Source organism: Podarcis melisellensis, assembly GCF_964234715.1.
Source record: "Podarcis melisellensis genome assembly, chromosome: 6".
Lineage (NCBI taxonomy): Eukaryota > Metazoa > Chordata > Lepidosauria > Squamata > Lacertidae > Podarcis > Podarcis melisellensis.
Genome location: NC_138538.1, coordinates 5409693 through 5428881, shown reverse-complemented (window position 1 = coordinate 5428881; position 19189 = coordinate 5409693). Strand labels below are relative to the sequence as shown.

At 42.0% G+C, this 19189-nt stretch overlaps 1 protein-coding gene and 2 long non-coding RNA genes across 8 annotated transcripts in view; 2 read left to right on the top strand and 1 right to left on the bottom strand.

Annotated features, from left to right (window-relative positions):
* Nucleotides 1–19189, top strand: part of LOC309373242 — a 139441-nt gene that overhangs the window by 99794 nt on the left and 20458 nt on the right. The window lies entirely within an intron of this gene.
* The window catches only part of RTEL1 (regulator of telomere elongation helicase 1), a 75225-nt gene that overhangs the window by 39224 nt on the left and 16812 nt on the right, over nucleotides 1–19189 (bottom strand). For all 5 annotated transcript variants that reach the window (XM_081916645.1, XM_081916648.1, XM_081916647.1 and 2 more), the window contains 10 exons: nucleotides 17776–17841; nucleotides 17353–17506; nucleotides 16645–16683; nucleotides 15734–15812; nucleotides 13789–13886; nucleotides 12463–12518; nucleotides 8053–8127; nucleotides 7293–7374; nucleotides 3954–4086; nucleotides 427–540 (listed from right to left, as the gene is read on the bottom strand). In XM_081916645.1, the coding sequence (XP_081772771.1) occupies nucleotides 427–540; nucleotides 3954–4086; nucleotides 7293–7374; nucleotides 8053–8127; nucleotides 12463–12518; nucleotides 13789–13886; nucleotides 15734–15812; nucleotides 16645–16683; nucleotides 17353–17506; nucleotides 17776–17841 (896 nt within the window). The remainder of the gene's footprint in view (nucleotides 1–426; nucleotides 541–3953; nucleotides 4087–7292; nucleotides 7375–8052; nucleotides 8128–12462; nucleotides 12519–13788; nucleotides 13887–15733; nucleotides 15813–16644; nucleotides 16684–17352; nucleotides 17507–17775; nucleotides 17842–19189) is intronic.
* LOC309373226 lies at nucleotides 4105–19061 on the top strand. Of its 2 annotated transcripts, XR_014169870.1 has the most exons (3): nucleotides 4105–5269; nucleotides 7363–7540; nucleotides 18993–19061. It is a non-coding gene; the product is annotated as an uncharacterized lncRNA (long non-coding RNA). The 2 variants fall into 2 exon arrangements; XR_014169871.1 differs by lacking the exon at nucleotides 18993–19061 and having other exon boundaries at nucleotides 7363–7547.

Genomic DNA, 19189 nt, shown 5'->3' with positions numbered 1-19189 from the left:
TGAATCCCGTATTAGGGGGTTATTAGGAAGGAGAATGAAACAAAAACTCCCAGTATCATTATGCCATTGTACAAAACTGGTGCAGTCACATTTGGAACACCTTGCACAGGTCTAGTTGCTGGACCTAAAAAAATTGTATTTTAGAGTAACAGAAAGCTGGGGTTTGTTCCACAACAGAAAATGAAAATATTAACTGTTTTTCCTTTGCATGTGAAGGAGTGAAGAGAGAGGGGTCAAATTCAAGTCTCATTATAACACAGTCTCATAAAGCATTTTCTGTTATGTATGAATTTGGGCTCTGTAGTCCCAAAAATCACAAATACGATTTTTCTGCAGAGAATTTGTGCTGAGCCCATGTGCAGTAAATTGATGCAGTACCCAAGTCTGCAACAAGCTTATGAAACTGGAAGGAAGGAATCCTATTACCTTTTTTCATAGGTGGAACTCAGCAAACCACCATCAGGTCCTTTAGGGATTATCCCCACCCAAATCTGGTGTTTATCGATAACATGTGGGTTTTCCAAACAAACTGGGAAGGGACTAAAGGAAAACAGAAAGACAGTCAGACTTCACCAACCTGTCAGTTCTATAGACTTTATAGTTTAGCTTAATCGTGAGAGAGACAGATGGAGTTCATCAGAAATTGATGGGGGAATTCCATTATCTGCATTCCTCTTCGGTTGGAAGAGGAACCAGGCTCCCATCCAAAGTTTGCCTGGCGGTCTGGCACTCAGTTTCCCCAGGGAATGCAAGGGCAGGCAAAGGGACTGGGTGCACAGAGCACTCTGGCTGCCCTGACTGCCCCCGATTCCGCTGTTATAGTGAGGCCATTTTTGGAAAAATATTGGAAAATCAATTAAAAATTTTTTTTTATATATGTGTGCATTCTACTTCCAGTGTTCTGGGATCACAGCAGTGAAGCCAGAAAGGAACATTAGGTCATTTACCACGCATAGACCTTCTAGGCTGGTATAATCAACTTGTATAATGAACTTGTATGAGGAGTTTTATGTTCTGATTTCCCCAGGGATCATGTGACTTTGATTATTAGTATAACAACCTCCCTCGAGTTTCTCTTCTTTTCTTTTCTTTTGGTCTGTGATAAAGCTCTAAAATCTGAGAGATGATAACAGGAAAGACAAAAGAATGAAGAAAACTCAGCAAAGCCGCTTGAAGAGGAAATGTAAAGCTGTGATAAGCCTACCGGGCTCTGCTTGCCATTTAGAAAGGAAAGTTCCCCTATTAGCTGAAATAGAAGAGAAGGCACTAAACCAGGGGTCAGCAACCTTTTTCAGCCGTGGGCTGGTCCACCGTCCCTCAGACCATGTGGTGGGCTGCACTATATTGGGGGCAGGGGATGAACGAATTCCTATGCCCCACAAATAACCCAGAGATGCATTTTAAATTAAAGCACACATTCTACTCATGCAAAAACACCAGGCAGGCCCCACAAATAACCCAGAGATGCATTTTAAATAAAAGGACACATTCTACTCATGTAAAAACAGGCTGATTCCCGGACTGTCCGCGGTCCAGATTTAGAAGGCGATTGGGCCGCATCGGGCCCCCAGGCCTTAGGTTGTCAACCCCTGTACTAAACTTATCGTGTCCTTTGATGGCCTCTGGTGGTCAAAGAAAACACTGCAGCCTAACTCTTTGAGATCAGTAGTCGCCACACTTTTTCAGAGACGGGACCCAACTTTAACTTAAACATGCATTTGGGGACCCATGTCTTTACCGTGTATTTTATGGCAGCAATGCTGCTGTTGTGACCTGCCTTAGATCAGGCTGGGGCTTGACAGAGGGTTCTGATCCAGCAGCTGAAGACTGGTGCTCTAGTGAATATGGCTGCTGCTCCAACTGTAGAGGTGGGGGAAAGGGTGCTGGGGTTTGAGCAGTGGACCTCAGGGGAGGCCTGTGAAGTGAGGGGCCTGCTGGCTGCCAAATCCTCATGCAGCCTCCTATGCTCTTCTAACCCCAAGCCTGGTGGCCAAGAGAGATTCCACATGGGGAGAATTCATGGCTGGAAGCACTTCCAACGCTGCCTGCTGCGATCCCAGCACTGGCACACGCCCCATGGGTGAGGTGTTCTGACTGGGTGACTGAATAGTAACCTTTCACCAAGTAGGGGCCTCACTGGGTCCTGCTTTTGCCGGTCTGGCTATAGGCCGATCTGGAAGGTATTTGTCTTCGCCGTCCCTCTTTCAGACTGAGAACTACGCATATCTTTGCCTGCGGGCACCATAGCAGCAAAGAAGAGGGGATATAACTAACTAACTAACTAACTAACTAACTAACTAATAATAACAATATCAATAATTTATTATTTATACCCCACCCATCTGGCTGGGTTTCCCCAGCCACTCTGGGTGGCTTCCAACAAAATATTAAAATACAATTAAACATTATTAAACATTAAAAGCTTTCCTAAACAGGGCTGCCTTCAGATGTCTTCTAAAAGTCTGGTAGTTGTTGTTCTCTATGACATCTGACGGGAGGGCGTTCCACAGGGCAGGTGCCACTACCGAGAAGACCCTCTGCCTAGTTCCCTGTAACTTGGCTTCTCGCAGCGAGGGAACCGCCAGAAGGCCCTCGGCACTGGACCTCAGTGTCCGGACACAACGATGGAAGAGAACTAATGGGGGAAAGGTAAGGATTTTTTTCACACATATAAAAATATGTAGAGAACGGTCAAGGAGCAAGAAACTGAGTAAGAGGTGGAGTCGAAAATGGAAGCGGGGGAAACAAGGCACAATCTAGAAATAGAGAGAGGTTATACACAAACTGGATGGGTAGAGGCAGGGACAAAAAACTGAAGAGAGGTTGTTATGTTGATCATCAAAGTCATATGATCCCTGTGTGGCCTGGGCAAATGAACCCTTCATGCGGATGCGTCACATGTCAGAAAGTCAGAGGATATTTTTAAGTCTTCCTAACTGTATAGGTCCTTTGAAAAAAGTAGTCCGGTCAGCTAAAACAAGTTACTGGCCCAAGTGGTATGGAATGACGTAGAAACAGGGATGCCCCAAAATAATGAGGTACAGTATGTGCACATAAAATACACAACACCAAAGAGGCAAGCCCAAGGAAAAAGGTGCATTTAGCAAACAGGCAGAAATTTAAAGAACGAGTCCTCTAGCCTCAGGCACCTGAGAACCTCAGGAGGAGCAATGGGCCAGTGTGCTTGGCTGTTAACCAGAAGGTTGGTGGTTTGAGCTGTGGGCAGGAGAATACGAAAGAAGCAAAAAACTGAGTAAGTCAGGGTCCCTTCCGGCTCTTAGATTCTATGATCTGGTTGGTCACTGTAGACTAATCTATTGCACAACAGCATTTAAAACTGAACATCTGTTAATATCAACATAAATAGTGGTCCAGTATGTAATTAGTAATTGCCTCAAAGTAAGTAGACTAAAAAAGAGAGAAAAACATGTATCTCTTCAGTAAATTTTTTGGGCATCTCTCTGCCACATATACTTTTAGGACCCACTTTATTTCTGTGATTATAGGTTGTTTTAAGCTTGCTTTAACACTGTGTTTTACTTGCTGTAACCTGCCCTGGGACAATAGGGTGAAGAGCAAGCAATCAATTATCACCATCCTCATCCTCAGATCACAATTAAATGGCAAATTAGTAAATTCAAAAGGCAGGTTTAAACCGGTGCCAATTTCCAAACAATTTAGAGGGAGGACTTTTCCCATGGCACTTCCACATGTACTGAAACTGACCTCCAAGAACAGCCAATCACTGGTGTGCTCAGGGCTCACTTTGCATCACAGGAAATGTGTGGTGATGTTTCTTCAAATACCTTGTCAAAAGCATCCCACACGTAAGAAATAAACCTTGAACCTGAAAATCCCATACTTGTTCCTCAGTGACTTTCATTAAAACCCAGGACAGGATATAACCCAACTCAAGCTGCCTTTTGTCATAGGAGCAACAGAAAGAGACTCACATCTGCATTTCCATAGTAAAAGATGACAGTGGAGAGAGTGTCCCGCTAGTGAGAATGATTGTTCGGACTTCCTGACGAACTAACTCATGCATGCTGTATCCAGGACTGAAACACCAATAGCTCAAGACCTTTCCTGTATCAAACAAAACACCAAGGCAAAACGTTAAGAGGTATTCACTGTGGCTGGAGCAAAGAGCACCAACCAGTAAGTTACTCCAAGCAGATATAGTGGGGCACTTGTAAGCAACCACGGGCCTTGAACTAATTACCATCTTCTCTTAATGCACAGCATTAAGAAACTGTGAGTTCCAAAACACTTTTACAGTAGTTATTAATTTTTAAAAATGCCTTAAAACACATAAACACCATTAAAAGGATCCTTTGAGTGGTTATTTGTACAGAACAGTATCTGATAAACGCCCCTAGAGCCTTGGAAGATGTTTCCAAGTAGAAAGGCAACTTTATTTTAATGTCTTGTGCAGAACTGGTTTCCCTTCTGATGGAGAAGAGAAGAAGTTAGGTAGAGCAAGTTCTTGACTGATATAAAACAATTAGGAAGGAAAGCAGTATCTGGGTGTACCTCAAGGTTTATCACTGCAGAACTGCATAGATACAAGGAGAGTCAGATCTGAGTGCAGACAGCTCACCATATCACCTCTAGAAAACCTGTTCTGAAGGATGAACACATTGACTAGAAGTAGCCATTGGCTAACTTGGGACAAAATAAAAAATTCAATGCAGCTATGTATTCTATCACTGGCAGGTAGCACTTTCAAAAAGTGCTTAGCTGTAGGACATGAGAAGATAGAGAAATGCTGAGATGGTTGAACGATGGGCTCTGAGAGATGAATTCACCAAACCTACAGATTTTATGCATGGCACAGTTGCCTGGCAGGGGTGAAAATCACGAGAGTATACTCAGAGAACCTCTTTCACTTTGCTCTGTATGACATGGCTTGACTCTGTATTTACATGGAAGGGAGGAGAGGATATCAAGTTTGGGAAGGCGACCATTTAAGTTGGCACTTCACTCGGTATCACATTTCTGGCACAAAAGAAAGTAGAGGCAGAGCATGGAACAAGCAAAGGAATTGCGAGATTTGTATTTGTAGGCAATGCCGTTGTTACGTCAATTCTCAAGGTTCTCTTATCAACACTCCAGATTCTTTGTTTTCTGTATTATTCACCACATTTCTAAACAAGGAAAATGTGTACTGCCTAGACAGAGTTTCTGGAACTAAAGTACAAGGACATGCTATGAACAGTAGGAAGTACTTGAAGTAAACCTAAACAAGAGTTTTCCCCACTCAGAATTGGTATGTGTAAAATAAATATAATTTATCAAATTACTTACGACAACAACTGTGGGGGGTGAAATATTTATATGGGAACATACCTTTGTAATTGCATCAGCATCATTAGAGGCTAAAGGTCAAATGAATTCATTTTTGCTCTTTAGAACACACCAAGTTTGGCTATTGTAATAATGTGAGATATACACACACCCTTTGCTTCTGTACACCTCCTTTCATTCAAGCTGCAAACAAATCAGTACTTAATTCTAATTTAGGGATGGGAAATATGTAACCTTTCAGATGCTGTTGGACTCCAACCCCCATCATCCCTTGCTGATATGGCCACTGACCAAGGATGATGGGATCTGTAGTCCAGCAACGTCTGGAGGGCCACAGGTTTCCCACCCGTGCTCTAAATTAAGCATTGATTCCCATTCTGTCCAAAGCAGGGGAACCATGGTTGCAAACTTCAGAACAAGCCAGAATATTAAGCCACAGTTTGAAGTCAGCTTATTCCAAAGATAGCAGCAAAACAGGGAAATCTGTTTAAATTTAGGTTTCCTGATTTAATGACAACGTGTGGCATAGAGGGAGGTAAGGAGTCCGTGTGTGCCGTCAAAAGGCTGATGCATATCATCTGGGGAATGAAAATGGAAGATACTGGTCCTCCTAGCTTCCTTCCTATGTCTAAGACTCCCAGTCCTTGATTACCTAACCTACATGGTCATGCCTGTAGGGATCAGATGGGATTACCATGAGGAATTATAGAATATACATCAAGCCATCGTGTCCACAATGAAGACATTGTGTTGACTGGGTTTGATATACAGTGGTGCCCCGCAAGGGTTTTCAGTTTTGGAGGCGCTTCGCAAAACGAATTTCCCTATGGGCTTGCTTCGCAAGACGAAAATGTCTGGCGAGTTCCTGCGGGTTTTTTCCGCTCCCCCCCCCCTTTTCCTAAGCCGCTAAGTCGCTTATCAGCTGATCCGCTGATAAGCGGCTTAACAGCTGATCGCTAAAAGCCGCTAAACCGCTAATAGCGCTAATCCGCTAAGCTGTCAATGGGCTTGCTTCGCAAGACGAAAAAACCGTTATACGAAGAGCCTCACGGAACGGATTAATTTCGTCTTGCAAGGCACCACTGTATTGACGATAATTTCCTATTAAATCCCATAAGATTCTACATTCATGCCCTTTTGATGCCCTTTTGCCTTTGCTGCTCATTTCTCCTTGCTCTTCACAAATCACGTACACACTTAGAAAGGCAGGCGTCCTGTGTCCTCAAAGACTGGGCAGTTTCGTCTTTGTAGTTTTCTGATATTAATCTTAGGATGTTAATCTTAGGGCCAGGAAACAGATCTCACATTAAGGGGATAATGGTCACTGTCCTCCTGGCCATCCTCCTTATCATATGTATTGCTTGTTTATTACCTCCGGGGTTGCCAGATGCTCTTCTTTGTAGTTCTGTTCTTTGTTTACCCCAGAAATATTTGTGCTTAATTAGTTTTAGAAGTTTAACTTGTCCCCACGTGGGTTTGTTTAAATGCTCAGAGGAAATAATTGGTTCTTACGAACACTCTGTAAAAAGTTCTTTTGTGAATAAAACGGCCTGGCCCAGGGGCTGCGGAAATCTGACGGACAGGCACAGAGAGACACGATTATACGCACCCTTCCCAGGGTCTTGCTGGTTCAAGTCTCTGTGTGTATTCTTATTAATCAGAGTTCAATCCTTCCTTTACTTTGAGAACGTAACAATGCCACTGTTTGCCCTGTTTTTGCCTATCTTTGCCCCCTCAGTTCTTCCCAAAATCAACAGCACAGCATCAATACCTTCAAACACAACATTAAATTTTGGAAGCACAGTTACACAGTGCAATGACAAAACTACGCAATGGTTTCACAAAAACTGCCTAGAAAATGTCCTGGACAAATGAGATTATAGATTGCTGTCATGGCACACACAGCTGCCCCCAGTTCTCATTTAAGTTGAAGAAACCTGGGCTGAAAGATTTACATGATCAAAGCAACGTATCAGCAATGTCACCTTGTTTTTTAGTTGCTGACGAGTTCCACAGGTCTGTCCTCTGCTTCTTTTTATGATTACTTGCATCTAGATGGATGTGGACCTAAGAGGCATAATCAATAAATATGAAGTACAAGAATAGGACATCTATGCTACTTGCATCACCAAAATGAAGTTTGTAAGCGAGCAATGAACAGAACCAGCTTCGACTAGCATGTTGTAAGTGGGCCTATGCAGTTTGAACAAGGAACTGAGTAAATTCTGAAAAGGTATTAACTTAGTCTTTTGCAGTATCTTACAACTGAAAAGGTATAAAGTCACTAATTATACTATGGTAAACTCATGCAGCCCTCTTTTTCCTCAAACTTAATTCAACCATTTATTGCTAAGCCTATAAAAAACTAAAATCTTTTGACTTTTCAGCACCATAAAGGTAAAGGTAAAGTGACCCCTGACCGTTAGATCCAGTTGCGGATGACTCTGGGGTTGTGACTAAGCCACTTCTGACGAGCCAGAGCAGCGCATGGAAATGCTGTTTACCTTCCCGCTGAAGCGGTACCTATTTATCTACTTGCACTTTGATGTGCTTTTGAACTGCTAGGTTGGCAGGCGCAGGGACCGAGCAATGGGAGCTCACCCCGTTGCGGGGATTCGAACCGCCGACCTTCTGATTGGCAAGCCCTAGGCTCTGTGGTTTAGACCACAGCGCCACCCGTGTCCCTATTTTCAGCACCACAGACAAGCTAAAGTAGGAAATCAGCCTCAGAACAGCACAACATACCTTATAATACTTTGAAACCGAGCAGCCCAGGATGGAACTAGACGTGCCTTCTGATGGACGGAAATTAAAAACAGTCTAGGAAACAAGATGGGAGAAAATGTAAGATGGGGAGGGAAAACCCACCATGCCTTTCAAGCAAGGTAAATAAGATTCAGCAGGCTTCTGAATGGCTTCATCATAAAAACAAAAGAATTTCAAAATAAAAAAGGATTTCTGCTGGTTATCCGCAACACCTTTGCAAGGCTTCCAACTCTATCACCAGGCTGAAAGCACAGAACAGTCATACCTTGGGTTAAATATGAGCGTTTTCAGGTTACGCTCCACGGCGACCTGGAAGTAATGGAATGTGTTACTTCCGAGTCTCGCCGCTCGCACATGCGCAGACGCTCAAAATGACGTCGCGCACATGAGCAGAGTTGCAACCCGCGCAGACGTGGGTTGTGTTCACTTCAGGATGAGAGCAGGGCTGCAGGACAGATCCCGTTCGCATCCAGAGGTACCACTGTAAAGGGTAACAGTGTGCAGAAGGGCAATTTGTGGGCGTTTTAGTTCTCATTTTGCCAACGATTACTCCTAGGGTTCCACAGGGTTACTTCTGAGTAGACATAAATAGCCACTTTTCAGTTTAGGAAAGAAGGCGGCTAAGGGGGAACAAGATATTGGTGTATAAGAGATGAGTGGTGTATCTTAAACAGCGCTCTGGACAAAAAGAAGGACTTATTCATGCAGTACATAGTAAAAACCATGTAACTTGCTCCCGCAGCAGGCATTGATGGCCATCAACTTAGTTGGTTTTAAGAGAGAATTAGACAAATTCATGGAGAAGGCTATCAGTGGTTTCTAGCCATGGTGGCTGTGCTCTGTCTCTATGGCTGGAGGCTTAATGCTTCTGAATATCAGTTACTGGAAACCACAGGCGGTGAGAGTGCTCTTGTGCTTGGGTCCTGCTTCTGGTTTCCCATTAAGGCATCTGGTTGGCCACTGTGAAAACAGGATGCTGGATTAGATGCGCCATTGGCCTAATCCAGCAGCCAGGCTCTTTTTACCTTCTTATAGTATTACTAGCATGGGTGGCCCTGTGGTCTAAACCACAGAGCCTAGGGCTTGCCAATCAGAAGGACGGCAGTTTGAATCGCTGCGACGGGGTGAGCTCCTGTTGTTCAGTCCCTGCTCCTGCCCACCTAGCAGTTTGAAAGCACGTCAAAGTGCAAGTAGATAAATAGGTACCGCTCCGGCGGGAAGGTAAACGGTGTTTCCGTGCGCTGCCAGAAGCAGCTTAGTCTGCGGACAAACGCTGGCTCCCTCTGCCAGTAAAGCGAGATGAGCACCGCAACCCCCGAGTCATCCGCAACTGGACCTAATGGTCAGGGGTACCTTTACCTTTACTTTAGTATTACTAGGGGGGCACGCCCCTCCCCCAACTCACTCTGCCCTGCCCGAGCTTGCCAAACCGCCTCACTCATATATAATTTAACTGGCATATAATCATGCCTAATTCATCAATAAATGTCCTTTACAAATGTGTAAACACCAATGCACATATAAAGAGATACAATGACAATATGATGTGTTTTATTAGAATAACTATAGCTGCCCTACTATCCGAATATCTTTTAGAAGTACTGTATTTTTCTGTGCCCCCATGTATAAGACGCACCCTACTTTTAGGGACCCCAAATTTAGAAAATGGGCATATGCACTATTCATGTATAAGATGCCCCCAGATTTTTAACCCTTTTTAAAAGTATAAAAACCTAGTCCATTATTTTAATGCTATATTTTATTCTTGTTTTTAAGTTGTAACCATTCATCTTGTTTTTATTATTGCTTGTAAGCCGCTCTGAGCCCGGCCTTGGCTGGGGAGGGTGGGGTATAAATAAAAAATTATTATTATTATTATTATTAGTCTTATACACAGAAAAGTACAGTATATATTATAGCTTGGAGAGTGATCGCCCCCTAGTGGAAGTTAAAAGAACTACATCAGAGAGCTCAAGAAGTTAATAAAAACGAATGGCCTACAATTCTGTTTCTAAAAAAACAGTTTATTTCATTATTACTGGTAGCTGGTCAGGAGATGCTGTTGGATGTTTTGTGGTAGGGGAAATGGCCAAAAATCACTGCTAATATTCTGGATAAAACAGTTTGGATAGATTTACATTTCCTATATTATAAGGTATTAATATGAAGCAAGTTTAAGCAATCTGAAAGGATGGTACCCTGAGGAGCAAAAGGTTTCTCAGTACTCTTAAATATACTTCATGGCACTGTAGAAAGAGCGAAATTAAGGCTATCAAAACTTAATCCGTGTCCAAAAAAATTAACTCATTTGAATTAAGTTTACGAAGAAGTTAAATAAGTCTTAGTTCATTTCCTATCATTGCAATTCCCTATAATTGCAATGGATAATGACTTGTCTGGAATCTAGAAGATTTGAAATGAAAACCTATGTGGAAATACCACAAGCAAATGCATCTCCCTTTAATTTTTTCTTCTGCAGACTAAACATGCCTAACCTCTGGGTTTTAGACACTGTCAATTTCCTGGTCATCCTCTTCCTCATCTCCAGCCTAAACATACCCAGATTTTTCTACTGCTCTTTTTTCCCCAGACTCTATCATCATCCTGGTCACCCTCACCAGCATTTCCTGTCAAGACCCATCCAGTGCTCAAAGCAAACATAGAGGTTACTGTGTCTAACGGATAGGATTTCCATAGGATTTTTAATAACTTGTCAAGAATGTATAACTTGCTGTTGAGGTGGAACACTCAGGATGAAACGGTGAAATCTGCTATGATTAAATGGGCACAAGATGTTGGACATAATATTATGATGGCTGACTGGGAACAGTTATGGACCACAGGTATGAAGTTCACGGCATGCAATGCCTTAAGAGAGAATATAATGAAAATGATCTACAGGTGGCACATGACACCAGTCAAGCTTGCAAAAATTTATCATTTGCCCGATAATAAATGTTGGAAATGCAAAGAGACTGAAGGTACATTCTTTCACCTTTGGTGGACATGCCCAAGGATTAAGACTTTCTGGGAGATGATCTATAATGAAATGAAAAAGGTATTTAAATATACCTTTCTGAAGAAACCAGAGGCCTTTCTCCTGGGCATGGTCGGCCAATTGGTGCCAAAGAAGGATAGAATTTTCTTTATGTATGCTACAAGAGCAGCAAGAATACTTATTGCAAAGTACTGGAAGACACAAGATCTACCCACCCGGGAAGAATGGCAGATGAAGGTGATGGACTATATGGAACTGGCGGAAATGACTGGCAGAATCCGAGACCAGGGAGAAGAGTCAGTGGAGGAAGACTGGAAGAAATTTAAAGACTATCTACAGAAACATTGTAAAATTAATGAATGTTAGAAGGATGTTGGAATGAAGTTATGTGGTTTTAGCAGAAATGTTATAAAGGTTTAGGAAAAAACAGACTGTTAATTGGTGAAAGGAGGGAAAGTAAAGTTACATTATATTAAGATAAATTACAGGACAAAAATTGGAAAAGATGGAAAGGATTTGCTGAAATAGTTAATCAAACTAGAATACAAAAAAGGGAGGCGTGAGGAGGTCAATGAAACAAGCAAATGAAAGATAGGTTATGGGAAGATTTGCTGGGTTTTTTAATGGATTTTATTTTTCTATTTCTTTCTTTCTTTTTCTTTTTCTTTCTTTTTTCCTTATTGTGATGTGTTGTTTTGTTTTGTAACCTTTAAAACCTTAATAAATATTATTTTTTTAAAAAAAGGATTTCCATAGGATTTGTTCTTGATCTGCAGGAAAGGTTTACACCAGGCACAGGAAAACTCGGCCCTCCATATGTTTTGGGACTACAACTTCCATCATCCCTAGCTAAAATGACCTGGTCTATGCCCGGTTTAGACTGCACCAGCTCAATCTGGTCTCCTTAAATCTCTCCCAGTTATGTTCCAGTGAATCACAAATATAATACAGTTTCTAACCTGAAAAATGCAGACCACATTCCTTAGAACTCTCATTCCGTTGTGCACAGTAAATTGGCATTCAAAGCCTCTCTTCAAAGACAAAGAATACCAAGTGGAAATGACCACAGCCTTGATTGCTGCCGCCATCAAGCAAAATTTCTTTTTCCTTCACCATAATAAACTTACACAGACACAACCAACCACCCTACCTTATCACAGCTTCGGACCTGAGCAGGTTGAACATGAGAGTGCAGCAGAATTCTGTAAAGTGATTTTAACCATCCTGTTCTCTAATTCCCAACTTGCCCCAGGTTTACATAATATGCATTATGAAGATATTCACAGAATGACATGAAAAGCTCACTTGGAATGCTATTACTGAATTTATAACTCTCTCCATGGTGCCTTTCAGTCTTTGAAACTACAAAAGAGGAGGCAACATATATTTACCTGAATTATGTCTGTAAATTTATGCAACCCAGCTGTATTGATGAATATGCCAGTACCTAAAGGCAGGGGAGAATATTGTAACATTTTTACATGACTTTTCTCACAAGCATCAAAAATCCATTTATGAACACTGCGTTGTAGGCATGGAGGCACTGGGCAAAGATTCTGGCATCTGCTACAGTGCCCTGGTCAAAACTAAGAAAATGAATTCCAATGGGGCAAATCAGGCATTAATTACTTCCTGGACTCAATCTCCTTTTACTAGAAATAATTAGCCATCATGGGCAAGGGGGAAGGACACACAAGATCAGCCACTGAGTACCCCGTCTACATCCTTAGGACACATCAACTGAAACTCATCCCACGAACTTGGCCCTGATGGCATTCTGGTAATACAGTGGTACCTTGGGTTAAGTACTTAATTCGTTCCGGAGGTCTGTTCTTAACCTGAAACTGTTCTTAACCTGAAGCACCACTTTAGCTAATGGGGCCTCTTGCTGCCACTGCGCCGCCGGAGCCCGATTTCTGTTCTCATCCTGAAGCAAAGTTCTTAACCTGAGGTACTATTTCTGGGTTAGTGGAGTCTGTAACCTGAAGCATATGTAATCTGTAACCCAAGGTACCACTGTATCCCCAAACACTGTTACAAATGAGGCATCAAGGTCAGAGAGGATACAGTGGTACCTTGGGTTACATACGCTTCAGGTTACACACTCTGCTAACCCAGAAATAGTGCTTCAGGTTAAGAACTTTGCTTCAGGAGAAGAACAGAAATCGGGCTCCGGCGGCGTGGCAGCAGCAGGAGGCCCCATTAGCTAAAGTGGTGCTTCAGGTTAAGAACAGTTTCATGTTAAGAATGGACCTCCGGAACAAATTAAGTACTTAACCTGAGGTACCACTGTATAAGCAATTTTATTACATATTCTTATTTATTACATTTTTAGACACTTTTTTTCTTTTTCACAAAAGTAAACTCAAAAACAATTGACAAAAAAATTGTATACTCAAAATGTTTAGCAAACTTATCATAAGATACCTCTGAAGATTCTAGGATCTCTCCCCATGGACCTCTGTTGCTTATTCACCACCCCCACCATACAGAATAGGTTTCATAATGAGTTCTTGTGTTCAATCATATTCACCAGGAATCTCTCACCTGTATTCTAGTGGTCTCCCACCTTGTTTCATTTTCTCTAGTTGTACCTTAGCTATTTTCAGGTCTGTTTCTTGGGCTCATGCAATGCTGTGCACTCTCACAATATTATACTCTACTTTCAAACTTTCTCCCCACCCCCTATTTTCCCAAAGTATAATGTGCACACTTACGGCCTGCTAAATACTGTAAGATTTGTTCCAGTGACTCAAGGAGAGATGCTTGGGTTTGGGATGTGATTTGGACCTTTTCAAACAGGTCAAATATATAGCTGTAATTTCAAGAAGAAACATAAACAAAATACTGAGTCTTATCCTAGTAGCTAACCAAAGGACAAAATACAAAACAGTCTCGTTCCATTTCTCACTAAGGTGTTCTAGGGTTCTCAGCACATATAAACATTATGTATATAGAGTGAGAAGAACTACTCAGAATCAACCCCGGATTTCAGATAAATTCTAAAGGAACTAGGATTAAGCCTAAAGAATATTTAATCCTAGATCTGAATTAACAAAAAGGAACAGCTAGAAGGAGAATTATTACAAAGGATGTGCTAAAATAATGTGGATGAGATTCAGCTAATGATCCCTGACAGTACAAGCTCTGGGGAGAGGGGGAGAACCCCCAGGACAGCAGGTGGGGGGGAAAGGAAAAGGCAATCATTCCATCAGACAAGCAGAAAAGCTTGCACTGAAAGAGCAATCTGCTTAATCCCATGTTGAATTCCTCCCTGTAAGTATGGAGAACCTATTCCGTAACAGAGAGCGGTAATCAAATATGTAGTTTGAATCCCCGCGACAGGGTGAGCTCCCGTTGTTCAGTCCCAGCTCCTGCCCACCTAGCAGTTCGAAAGTACGGCAAGTGCTAATAGATAAATAGGTACCACTCTGGCGGGAAGGTAAATGTTTCCGTGCGCTGTTCTGGTTTTGCCAGAAGTGGCTTAGTCATGCCGACCACATGACCTGGAAGCTGTCTACGGACAAGCATCGGCTCCCTCGGCCTATAGAGCGAGATAAGCGCACAATCCCAGAGTTGTCCGCGACTGCACCTAACGGTCGGGGGTACCTTCATCTTCAACCTTAGTTGAATACCATCCGCCACCTTCTACCAAAGCTTGATGAGCCTCCATAAAAATGAGGGCTAGAAACCTTCTTTTAAAAAATAGTTTCTGTTTTTGAAAATGTGAAATGCATTGGCTTGATGAATGTCAAATGATTTGTTTTATTTGGTACAGTATTTGTAATCAACCCTTCCCCCAATAGTGTATCCTCTGGACCAGGGGTCTGCAACCTTTAAGAGAAAAAGAGCCACTTGGACCCGTTTCCGAAGGGGAAAAAAACCTGGGAGCCGCAAAACCATTGCGACATTTAAAACAAATATATCTCCGGAGCCGCAATCTGACAGTGGGCAGGAAGGTGACGTCGGGACGGTGCGTGACTAACGCACGCACCGCCCCCATGTGACGTCACAGCCAGTACAGTGCCCGCCACAGTGGGGAGTGTCGGGGCGCACAGTGCGCCCCCTCCCCTCGCTAGTATCTGCCCTGGAGCCGCGGCAAAGGTGTAAAAGAGCCACATGCGGCTCCGGAGCCGCGGGTTGCTGACCCCTGCTCTGGACATTTTATCCTCCCAAACCAACCTGCAAGATAGGGCAGGATAAGCAATATTTCATTAATTTATTATATTTATATCCCACCTATCATTCAAGGTGGCATAAATGGCTTGTTGATTCCCTATAACAACCTTGTAGAATATGTTAAGCAGAGAGGTAGTAGGTACCCCAAGGCCTCCAAATGAGCTTCACTGCTTACTAGTCTAAACATTATATGTACTACTTGACCTGACGGGACACCCAGTGAGCTTCACAGTCAAGCAAACGTTTGAACTGAGTGTCCCAGTCTGACCCTCCGTCCTGCTTCATCAAGCAACCTCTTTGCAGCTACAATTTCCAGCAGCAACAACTGAGCTCCAGAAAACCTGGGTGACTCAGGCCCAAGATTCTCAAGGAAACACCCTACACCATAAAACAAGCAACAAAGCAATTTTATGAGTCTATGGGCAGGCACACAAAAACAAGAAATGCCAACTGGGCACATGCTTTGTATCTCCTGAAACATACCTTCCATCCTTAGTGAGTCCACTTCCACTTGGTGGCAGCTCGACAGCATCTATAACGTTTTCTAGCTGAAGAAGAATCTCTTGAAGGCAAGCAAAGGAAGAGGAGGAATGTTATGCAGCTGGCATATAACCAAATTATCCTGCTCTTTCTCCTCAGACGAGACTGCAACACAGGCACTCTCTCACTGCCTTCCCAACAAGAAAAGGGCTCCTTCTAAGTGACACACTCCCTCAGGGTGGGGAGGTTGCATTGCCACATTTATACAACAGGCCACCTCAGTGGGCTTGTTGCTGAAAAGCAGGACATAACTTTTAAAAAGAACTAAAGAACTAAAGCAAAGGACTTTTTCTAGGGCTGATGCAAGATTTTCACATTTGGGGGTAATACTTTCTGAGTAAGATAAGTAGAATCCAGTCAACCAATGATCTGCCATATGCCAATATCATAAAAATGGCAGGCAAATTACATTGTTTACAGGCAATTAAAATATGCAAATGAGTAGTAGCTTGCTAGCCAAATGCATAAACATGAAATATCCTTCAGTATTCAACAAGTTGTCAGTAGATTAGCTAGCATTTCTCATCCACCATGTATGTTTCTCTCAAACCAAAGTGATTAGGAATTTGCTTCCACAAGGGATACTGTGCATTCCCCTCACGCACACAACCCTTAATAAATGTTCCTCTGGTCTCTTTCAAGGCATTCAGTTTTTCACATACTACCTACGTTGACAGATCTTTAATTTACTGCACCAAAGAGGTGCATAAAGTACAAAATTTGGAATATCTGTGCAATAGAGAGAGTAATCACCTACATGATCATCTTGGCTAAACTGAAAGCCACCCATTGCCAAAACATTTTTTTAAAAAACTTCTCTATAGACAAAATATGAATCTAATAATTGTACTTACGCTTTATCTTTGCAATGTCTTCAAGCTCCATGTTTAATCCTGTTTCAGAAAGAATTCTTATTCAGGCAGTTTCCAGTGCAATACTGTGTCAATGTCTCTTCCCCCAACCCATCCTGTATAAATCTCAATATTTAGATTGTACACTAATGTACCTTTCCAAGTGCAATGTACATGCACTGCCTGTTAAATGCTTATTGGACTTTGATTGTGAATGAGTGGAAGAGAGGAGGCCAGGAAGGCTGCAAAGTATTCTGATGGCTATCCTGCAGGCTTTATGTGCTCTTCATTTCTCTCCTTGACCAATTCTCCAAACCAAAATCCAGAAATCCAAAGCACAAATATCAAAAGCACCATTCAAACAATTTGCTTTTAAGTACCTAATTTATACTGGATTTGCCTTGGCATGCAAAACACACATCCCTTTAAACAAGCTCAATGAATGCACTGAAAAAACTCTTGCAAAAGCCTCACTGGCATTAATACACAGCTGCACAAAAGATTTTCATGTTCTTGCACAAGTATCTTTATTTCATTGGGGTTTTCACAGAAGTGTTGCCAGCCATAATCCTAATACATCAACTGCCTGGCAACCAAAATCCACGTTCTGAAGACTGCTTTTGCAGAACTCAAGGGTAATTTCTAAATGCATGCAGCCCAATGAAGCTCTTGTTGCATTCAAGAAATCACTGCCCTATACAGGCAATCTACCTGAATTGGAGGGCTCCACATTGAACTCAGAGTTGATTTCATTCTGCTGAACATTTTTCACTTGTTCTTCCAGAACTATGTTAATGGCATCCACAGCTGAAGCTAAGTCATAGGGTGTCAAGTCAAACGATGCCAACTCTTCACATATCTTTTCCTAGGGGTGTAGACAAAAAGTTACTCTTGTAGTGTACACTATTAACCACATCAGCTATGCACACACTTTGTGTCTGTCAGGACAAATTCCTGCTCTAGGAAGACAACATTATCAAAAGACCAAATGAAGAGAGTATTCTTTTAAAAATAACACCAGTGACCTATCATCTCAGTTGCTCAATACTTATTGAGGGAACAAATAGTCACAGATTACTTGAATTCTTATATGAAAACATACCTACAAGGCTCTTTGCCTGTTAAAAATCTTACCACATTGTGAGCTTCATCAAGTATCACTACAGCCCCCTTCAAGTCCAAGTTGTGAGCTTTTCGACTCTATTTTATTTAAAAAAAGAGGGAGATATGTGAGGCAGGATGGCAGGGACAACTTGTTTACAACTATTTGCAACCACTCTTAAGCGTCTGCCATCACAGTCTATCAAGGTATGGCAGCTGCACATGACCCAATGAAAGAAGTGCAACATGGTCCTCTAAACGTCCATTTCAATGGCACTCACACAGGTGCTCCTTGCGAACCTATTATTTATTAAATACCATATTTTTCGCTCTATAACACACACCCGACCATAACACGCACGTAGTTTTTAGAGGAGGAAAATCCGTAGGCATGCCACCCGTAGGCATTCCCTCCATAACACGCACAGACATTTCCCCTTACTTTTTAGGAGGAAAAAAGTGAGTGTTATGGTGCAAAAAATACGGTATTTTATATGCTGCCTGTTTTGCAGACATCTAAAGGTGGTGCACAACAATATAAAAAAAAATTACAGCAAGTACAATCAAAACTAGTAACATACAGTAAGGCAATCCATAAAAATATCCTTTAAAATCCCACAACAAGCAGGAAGTTGCGTGTGGGTGTTATCTGTCGCACACACGTTTGAGGAACAATTAATGCCAATAAACCAAAGCGAACATGTCATTTTGCTTCTTCAGTGCACATTTCACAAAGAAAAACAGTGAAACAGCTTTGTCAGCACATCAGAAACCGCTATTATTCAATCAACCTCATAACTAGAAAATGATCCATAAATCTGCATTGCTACAATCCCAAAATGGTGACCGGTACTGGGATTTCATTATTATCCACACTTCACCATGAGATCCCAGTACAGATCACTCGAATCCTGGTAACCTGCAATAATGATTAAAGAAAAGGTTTTTAGCCTTCAAAAGAAGGGAGTAGGGGAAAATAAAAACTACACAAGCAGTTTTTTCTAAAAGCAGAACTCAAAGAGGCTTCTAATACTCAGTAGATAGCACCATATTCAAGGTGGATCAAGGACCACATGGCTCTAGCTTTCCTATAGCACTGCCACTAAACTAGCCTTGCTAGTCAGTACAGGGAGATACGCAGAGACTCCTGTGATTTGAATTAGTTATACAGAAGGGAGAAATTTAGCTGGGAAAGCTTCTATGATGAAAACAAAGAAAAGCAACTGTAATGTTCTCCCTTGTATGCCTAGCCCATCAGGGAAGCTCAACAAACCAAACAATATTCAGCATATTTGGAAGGATGGAAGAAAGGGAGAAATGCTACATGATGACTTCCAACAAAAAAAAACTAGTGAACAAAACTATCTCGCTTTCTGAGAAGGAAATATGTTAAAATAAAAGAAACACACAAACACGTATCTCTGCCTTATGTGATAAGCATTTAGCA